The sequence below is a fragment of the Aptenodytes forsteri genome, unplaced genomic scaffold, assembly GCF_000699145.1.
Source record: "Aptenodytes forsteri isolate BGI_AS27 unplaced genomic scaffold, ASM69914v1 Scaffold60, whole genome shotgun sequence".
In the NCBI taxonomy this organism is placed as follows: Eukaryota; Metazoa; Chordata; class Aves; order Sphenisciformes; family Spheniscidae; genus Aptenodytes; species Aptenodytes forsteri.
In genome coordinates, this window is record NW_008794175.1 from 119423 (window position 1) to 128651 (window position 9229).

Consider the following 9229-nt stretch of genomic DNA (forward strand, 5'->3'; position numbering starts at 1 on the left):
CTTAAATATGACATTTGAGTGGATAATTCACATAAGGACTGATGACCTTAGGCTTTCATTTATCTTTGTATGACTGTGTACTCATACAATCTTTTCATAACTTACTGAACAAACTACTTCAACAGAATATTATTTTAACAAGCAGTAGTGATATCTGCAATTACAACATAGTGAAAAATGTATCATTTAAGTTTACTAGACGAAAGCAAGAAACCTTTTATTCACATCTTGTGAATTCTTACACAAAAGAAACAAACTGATTTTACTTTCAATTTCCAAGGTCCTTACATCTCATGTAAGGACTGCACTATAAATCATGATGTAAAAACCACAATAAAACACATATCAAGACTATAAGGTGTCTCAGTTGTGAGAGTACAGACTGCATTCATCATGACACCATACCAAGAAAGCTGACATCTGGTCTTTAATAAATATGTGTTTATGCAAATTTAAAATACAGGGTCTTCTTTCAGAGTAAGAATACTTCATTCTGAACTAGTGATCCAAATGCACACAGCATAAAAACATTTCTTCACTAAGACAAACTCTCACTTTGTGTTAGAACAAAGTGGTGCATATGTCTCTGCATGGAGAAAACCAGTATCAGAGTTTATCATATAATAGCCGCTAAAAAGAGCGGGCAACTTAGGGGATGCAATAGGAATAAGAAAGTTTTCTTTGGGAATAACCAGAAAGAAAGCACAGCCAGGCAGTCCAGCATCAGTACTTACACATCATACCTCTGCAGTGCTGTCACTTTGTTCTTGTTCTTGTCAACTGTACCCGTAGATAATTGGAGAAAGTTGGGGTTTAGTTTGTATAATTCTTGCAGTAGTTTCTGTTCATATTCCTGGTGCTTACCCGCCTAAGGAAAGAGAAACTCACAATGAATGAATACTGGTTTAATATATATTTTTATAGCTATAAAAAAAATATTTTTTATATATAAAGGTACATATGTACATCCCAAAGCTTAGTAACTGAGCTTTAACAACTTAACAGGTCACTCCTGACTGAAACTCAAAACAGTGCTTCTCAATCTCAGCACAGACATGATCTCAACAAATCTAAAGCTTGCTAGAAATCACTTGGATGTATTTATCAATTTATAATTTTTTTTGAGACTTCTAAAGCAAAAAAATAGTTACAACCATAGTTACAACCTTATTAGAACTTGCTCTTTAGTTCTAATCAAGAGCTTCACAGTATACCTTCTAAATAACTTCTAAATCTCCAAGGCAGTCTGCATTTGATATATCAACCATACTAAGCTTTTCAGGAGATGGGAAGGAACAAAGAGTCTCTCTTTTAAACCAAAAGTTCCAAAATGGAAGTCATTTTATATCAGCTTAATGAAAACAGCTGAGGTGGTCTGAGTGTTAACTATCATGTAAACAAGGACTATATTCTGAGCAATAACTGATAAATCATTCTTTTCAATAACTGAAAAATTGAAATATTCTTTTAACTAATTGAATTAATTAGCTGAGAACAATTTCTTGCTTTCAGAAATTGAGGAGGCCCAATCCAACTCCAGAATATTGAATCCGGTGAGTGAAGGAAGAGAGTATTTTTCAGTCTAGCTTATCTATAACATTCTGTGGCTAAATAGTCAAAACAAAACCAGCAAGATCCACCCCCCGCCCCCCAACATTTAAAGTGACATCTGAAACAAATTCAAGATGAGCATTCACATTTTTTGTAGGCTGTTATACCACTCCAACCTAAGAATTACTACTTGCAAGTTAAGTATTGCAATGAGTTGAATCAAGGTGCAAAATAGAACAGTGAATTTGAAGCTGTCAATAGCTTTATCTAGAGTTTCCAGGTATTAAGAGATGTCCTTTAGAAAATGAAGCAAGTGCCAAGACTTATGGTCAGGTCTTCTGAATCTTAATTCTGGAACACGTTATTCTCTATCACATCTTCAGTATTGCTTTAAAAGCTCTCACATTACTTGTACACCTAAAAATTAACATTTGTACATTACTTAATTCATTCCCTTCATAAGTGTTTTGGTGGAACAGGAATGGAATTGATGCACAGGCATTGTAGACACCCTCCTAGAAAAATATTACAACCTAAAAGAAAACTATTACTTGCTTTTTTAAAAAAAAATTAAGCAGGAATATTTGACAAAATTCAAAAAACATAGTACTGCTGATAAACTAAATTCCCTTATGGGCTCCTTTAGAAGGGCAACTGCATATCCCATTTGAGTACTCCAGGTCAGTCAAACACTGTAAATATCTCCAGTTTTTTGCTACTTAATTCTCCAGTTCTCCATTACTGGTTGATTCTGAACGTGTCTTTCTCTATGTAGTCAACCTACACAACCCTCAAAAAAGGACACTGAAACATCTGGTGTATGCATCATCTTACCCAACTTTGTCACAGTGTCTACACCCAAGCTACTACCTACAGGAGAAAAAAGTATGGTTCTAGAGTGTGGTTCACCTAAATGCAAACTTTGAGGTATACTGCACCCTGGAAATGCTTCTTTTGCCATCAGCTATGAATAGAATATAAGCAACTAGCTCAGATGCGCAGATCTGCACTCCAAACATTAAGCAGCTGAGTAAGAAGAAACGTCCCTGGATCTCTCATCTTGCTTAAGACTTCAGTGGCAAAAGACTGAACGTCATGGCCAGGAACATCAGGCCAGTCCTAAGCTCACTTACCTGTCACATAAATGTAATAAAGAAACAAGATTAAAATCCTATATAGGAGCTTACAGTAATCAGGCTTTATTTATAACAAGCAATCCAGAGGCCAAACTTAGCATCTCCAACCTACCTTACCTAAATTCCCAGCTTCACTTTCAGAGACTTCCTGGAGTTCTACCAGTTCTTTTCAGTTTGTCACAATGTTTAGCTCTATTAACAATTATTGAACTTAGAATGTAAGTTCATCCATTGACAATTTTATTTTTTTTAAATAGTGACAATGAACATTCAATCTCATTAAATGGACCTGTAAATACACTGACACTAACCTAAACTCCAGAAAGCTGGTGCACTGAAAGCACAATGCACTTTTTAGTAGTTGTGTAATTTCCAATGATTTCCAAGAAAGTAATATGAAATCAAGAAGAAAGTTTAAGGAATGTAACAAGGAACAGGAAAGGAAGATTCATTTAAGTCACCAAGATCGAGTATAATCCACTCAAGACTTCTGAAGGAACTCATACGTGAAATTGAATTCCTGGCCAAGGTATATAGCCTATCAATTTTAACTGGCAGTTAGGCCAGAGGACTGACAGATTACCATTGCCTTCTACAAAAAGGGCTGTAGAAAAGATCCTGTGAACTACAGACTGCTAAGTTCAACTTCCATTCTTCCTAAGATCATAGCCTATCTTAAAAAAAAAAAAAAGATAGAAGTTCATGGATAAACACAACCTGAATGAATCTGAGCATCTTCTGTAAAGGGGAAATCCTACTTCACTGACATGATGGAATTTTATGATAGTGTCAATAAGTATAAATAAAGAAGATCCACAAAATCTTCAAAAAAGCCTTTGATAAAGTTTCACAGCAGAAGTTATTTACAAAGCTGCCCTGGGATAGAGGAAAGGTTCTTGTGTGGATTGAAGCTGGTTCAAAGAAAGGCAAAGGTAAGACTTACTGGTCACTTGTCTAGGGTGCAAAAACAAGCGATGAGGACTGATGACTGGCATCAGCTTTATGCAACACCATCAGCATGCATGACAAAGGAGTGAAGAGCAAGTTCTTTGCTGACAATACCAAACTCTTTGGGTAGTAGGCTGCCATGCTGATAACTAGGAACTCCAAAGAACCCCAGAGAACTCAGCAAACAGGCAAAAAGGTGGCAAATAAGCTTCACCAGAGACATGTCAGGTAACACACCAAGGGAAAAGTAGCCTAAACCATACTAACACTCTATTATCTGTGAACTGGCTGTTGCAGCTCAGAGAAGAGAGACCGAGATTACTGCCAATAGATCTCTGAAATTGTTAGTTGATTATGCACTGGCAACCAAACACAAAAAACGTGCTGGGCATCATTAGGAAGGGCACTCTAAAAAAAACACACAACCAAAAAAACCCCCCACACCACACTACAAACAAAACATTGAGGACTCCTATATTAAACTTTGCTTCCCCTACATGATGAGTATGATGCGTCTCAAGGACACAGTTAAAAGGTACAGAGAAGGGCAACAGAAATTATCACAGAAAGGGAGGAACTGCTTTACAAAGAAGTTTAAAAGCCCAGAAACCATGTGATTTGGAGAGAAGGCCGAGGGAGATAAGATCAAATTTTACACCACCACAAAGGCAATGGATATGGTGAATAAGGGTTTTGCTTTCAGCAAGTACTACAACACTAAGATTAGGGGACGCTTGACAAAACTAACTGGAGATCAGTTTAACCCAGGCAAAAGAAAGCACTTTAGAAAACAGCTGGTGAACTTCTGGACTTGCTGCAACAAAAGACTACAGGGTTGACAGTATCAACAGGTTCAAAATGGATCAAATTCACGGCTGACAGCTTAATAAAAAACCTAAAAAGCCTAAACAGGAACACACCCTCAAACATGTATATTATAACAGATCTAGGTGGTGGAAGAAATACCGAGAAATGAACAGGGAAGGCGGCCTGGTTTACAAGTTCTCCTTGAACTTTACCTCCTATCGCCATCATCTGCAACAAAATATATACTACAGGGACTATTCATCTGAACCAGCAGGATATTTTTTTAATTTATGAAAATGTAGCTGAAATCCTCAGAATGAACTGCTAGTTTGTAGGAAAAATGTTTAATAGATATGGACATTCTTCCTTATTCTTGGCTTAAGTCAGCCTAACACATGAAATAAAATCTACTTGTACAACATTTGTGCTAGCACTAGAGGTGGGGACCACCTGCTTCATGGACAGACCACATGCAAAAATTACAGCATGGATGCAAGGCTGGCATACTTGAGATTGAGTTTAAAAGCTTTACCAGACCTCATGTAGAGGGACAGACCCAGACCCAAAAGACCTCAGAATGCACCACCTTTGAGAAAGTAAAGCTATCCATTTACTTGCTTCCCTACCCTAGATAATAAGCATTTTGATGTTGAGACAGTAAAAACAGTCCCTACATCAGTATTTATGCTCTATTACAGTTACCCTCAGTGTTTTATTTCCAAAAGGTTTCTATACCCTTCACAGGCTAAAAGGAACATCAGAAATCAGATAGCATGGCCAAATCACAGTACAATAGTTAAGCCATGATAACTAGCCACACACACAAAATGTACAGGAAAACCCAGATCTGCACTAACTTCATTCACAGAGATTTAAAATAACATATGTTACCTTGCACTGGTATGAACAAAGGGCAAGTAGCTAACTCAAGGTTATCTGAATTCTTGGCTAAAAGTTTATCTCCCTCTTTTTGACTCATGAACACTCAGGGGACTTTTCAACCTTTAAAGCAGCATGCAATGAAAAAATTTAACTAACTGTTCACTTCTAATATCCAACTGGTTAATCACCTTTTGGATTTCAAAATTCAACTCTGCCATAACATTCAGCAAAAGGCTACATTATACACATATTAGACTAAATTATATACAATAAAATACATAAATGCCACATTTCATGTGTTTCCCATTCATTACACTTACCTGCATTTCCTCTTTTGTGAAACTGGCTGCTTCATCTCCCAGCTCATGTAGATACATGCAGTCTGGTTTTGGACACTGCATATTTTTTAGAAAATAACTGCAATATTTTTTTTTACCTAATGATGCCTGAAGAAAAAAAAAATCATTACTTAAGTATTGGAGGTTAAGAATGCCTTTTACAGTATAAGAAAAAAAAAGCTGTATTTGCAAAAAAAATTCCTTCCCAAGATTTGGAGTTCCATCATAATACATTTTTTGATGCACATGGACTAGGAAGTGCATTTATAAGAAATCTATATACTTGAGGATTAGATAATTAGGGTGTATTTCTATTTTCATCCAATCTAAATAAACACCAAAATAAGAGCCTCAGTAAATATTTGCATTCATAATCATAAGAAGCCAAATAAGTAGTTATGAGTTTGTATTTCATGAAACTGGTTAATGTTTTGTAGCACGGTCAGGAAATGAATATTAACTAGCTGATTTTCTATAGCCACCAATTTGGCCAAGTCAGCCTGAATACCTGTTTACACAGATACCAAAAGGAAAATACTTGTATTTCCCAGGGAGCTTTTGAGAGGTGTGATGTTTGGACTACAGAAATGCTCTGTAAAAGCAAATAATCAGGTTTTCACACTATGCTACTAAGCTATATAACAAAAAAGCCACTGTGGGAAGGGGGAGGTGGTGCATCTCTTTCTTTGTCTTAAACTTGTTTTAAGAAGTTACCTGTTAACCCCCTAAAACATTGCCTGCTGGAAGCACACTGAACTTCCATGTTGTGATTAATGCTAGGAAAATAGGTCAAAACCCAATAAACTGGACGTTTTTGTTCATCAACACAAGCATATCCATACAAAGTTTTATGCTATGCACTGATATTAGTGTCCTAGCACATATACGTAAGAATGTAAAAATATTACCACCTTAAGCGTTCTGCCGTCTACCACCACGTTATTGACGCATTGTATGGCTCTGAGAGCATCTTCTGACCGGATGTAGGTGACATATGCACTGGCACTTGGACCCTAGAAAGAAAACATACCTTTTTTTTTTTCCTCCCCCCAGACAGATCTGAACATTAAGTTGCTTTTTAGCAGCTCACTTCATAAACTGGTATATTCACGGCTAGATGTTTTTAACAGGAAAACTGACAAAAATCGGAGAATTCATAAAAATTTAGATGTGATGCATAAAGAATGGGGAAAAGAAGAAATGCATCAAAATGTTGCTTGAAAGTCCTAAAAATACTTTTAAGTATTTTATCCCTGAAATACAGATTAGTGAATAAATGCCACATTGCTGCTTCTTTGAAGGTTCTCATCCTGCCTCCCAGTTTTTAATCTTTGTACATTGCATCTTGCATCCAACTTTGACAGTCCAGTTGGACAATGTCTTAGTAACTTAACAGTAATTTGATTTTTGCAATGCTATATTATTTTTTTTCTTTTTATGACTTTAACCTATTGCTTAATCAGAAATAGGGAGCCCCAGATTCACTCCGCACACATGGATTTTCTCTAAAGGAATTAAAAAAAAAAATCACAAGGGCAGCTGACTTACCTGTGAGCCTGCATATGATGTGCTGTTATTAATGACAACTTTATGTATTTTACCAAACTTCCCAAAATATTCTGGTCGTTTCAAAACCTACAAGAAAAGAAAGTTAAAGTGGTATACTGGAAAGTTAATTCATACAGGGCTGTACTTATTCTTCTGTGTAACTGTGCAACTAAAGCCTTTAACTAATAAAAGACAGGTCTCTTCTACAAAGAGGAGGAGAGCATGTAGATGTAGATTTGTTTTCCAACATAAAACATGGTTACTTGCAATACAGAGTACATTGCCACTGCAGTAAAGAACTTAAATGAGGGGTATTCCACATTTTGTATTGTATTTTTAAAATTTCTTTCAGTACTCAGATACCCAAACCCTACCCTGGCAAGATACACCCCATGCAGCATGAAATATTCCTGTATGTATCTATTTTATAATTTGAGGAAAAAGTAGAAGTCACATTCATTCCAGTTTTAAAATAACCACCTTAAACTTGCATTCAGATATATTAACTGCTAGGAACAAAACGCTGAATCCCGACTCACTTGCCCCCCAAGAAAGAATGTAAAGCAATTAGCTCAAGATAGCCTCAAGTTTTCAGAAGACTAGACTAAGTACAGGAAGACAATATATGACACTTCCCAGGGGCAAGAAAAAATGTTTCAGAATCAATATCATGCTGAAATGAATAAGTGAACATCCCATCCCTGAAGGAAAAAAACCAAAGACAAAACACTCCTGTCTTGCCCTTCCCTCCACCAGTTAGTAATAACACACCATTTAGGGATCCTGCGCAAAGCAGGAACATCTCTAGCATATTAAGCAACTCTGTTGAATAAGTTACCTGTGTGCCAATGGAATTGGCAATATATCTGACACATTTGGTACCAAAAGCCTTTCTTTTTCTATCCCCGTGATGGAAGGAGGTGTAGAAGTACTGACTACTCAGACTGAAGCTAGATAAGCTAAGAGTATTTCTAGTTCTAGACAATAACCTGAGAGGTTAAAAAGGAAGATCTGTTTCCACAGCTCCATATACCTTATCCTGTAGTACATTCCCTCCATATTCTAATTCAAGGTACTTTTACTCATCCAAGAACTTCTTTACCTAACCACCTCCTCTCCCTTCTCAAGGGAGCATCAATGTCTTCAAGATCTAACAGCATTAATCACATTTGGAACATCCTGTAGAACTACAGGGCACATTGTATAGACAACCAGTCACCCACTGGTGTCTTCTGACTGCTCTTCACTTGATCTACACCCTCTTGAAAGATTCTACACCCACCTTCGGGCATCATTCCAGAGGACACTGACAATCCTGAGTAAAGCAGAAAGGTTTCTTCAAGTATCTTGCAGATTATACTCCTGATAAGATATGGCACCATGGCCTTCACAATTTTCACAAGAGCATGTCAACAGAAGTGGATCCACCTGTACTCCATTATGATCCACAGATCTATTTCCAGAAACAGCAAATAGCAGCCAATCTCCCCTTTCAAGTCATCTTTATTTGTGCAGGATGTTTTTGCCTGCTTAAGTGGATAACTTAAATTAACTATACTGAATACTTTTTTTTTTAGCCCATCTCTCTCTTTCAGGCTAGGTTTCTCGGAAATCAAGTCATCTTGGTGCTATATGCAATATTCAGTAAGTACACATTATCTTCTGGTATGTCAGTAAGAATACTGCTACCACCAAACCTAGTACAACATGCACCGCACCGCCCCCCTCCCCCCCCCCAGTAAACCCACTTCTAATTACTTCAAGTATTCAGTGTGGAATTATCTGAGGTTAAAAAATATTAACTGTATACACTATTATTTCTCTTACTCACAAATCCTCTATCTGGTCAAAGAAGCCTAATACATTTTTCTGTAATAAATAGCACCAAGCCAGTGCTGACAGTTGCTTGCAAATACTTGTTGCTATATTCTTGTAGAAACTGAAGTGTTACATGCCAGATCAGTTTAACTTTGATTTTTCTCTTCCCTTCATATCCCCCCCTTTTTTCTTCTCCACTAG

General features: G+C 36.8%; 1 protein-coding gene across 7 annotated transcripts in view; it reads right to left on the minus strand.

Moving 5' to 3' along the window:
- Nucleotides 1–9229, minus strand: part of LOC103902943 (CCR4-NOT transcription complex subunit 4) — a 45315-nt gene that overhangs the window by 27293 nt on the left and 8793 nt on the right. For 4 of the 7 annotated variants that reach the window (XM_009284064.2, XM_009284100.2, XM_009284092.2 and 1 more), the window contains exons 3-6: nt 7211–7297; nt 6574–6675; nt 5645–5770; nt 735–868 (exon numbers count right to left, since the gene is read on the minus strand). In XM_009284064.2, coding sequence (XP_009282339.1) covers nt 735–868; nt 5645–5770; nt 6574–6675; nt 7211–7297 — 449 coding nt within the window. The remainder of the gene's footprint in view (nt 1–734; nt 869–5644; nt 5771–6573; nt 6676–7210; nt 7298–9229) is intronic. The other 3 variants (XM_009284107.2, XM_009284070.2, XM_009284085.2) reach the window with 1 other exon arrangement.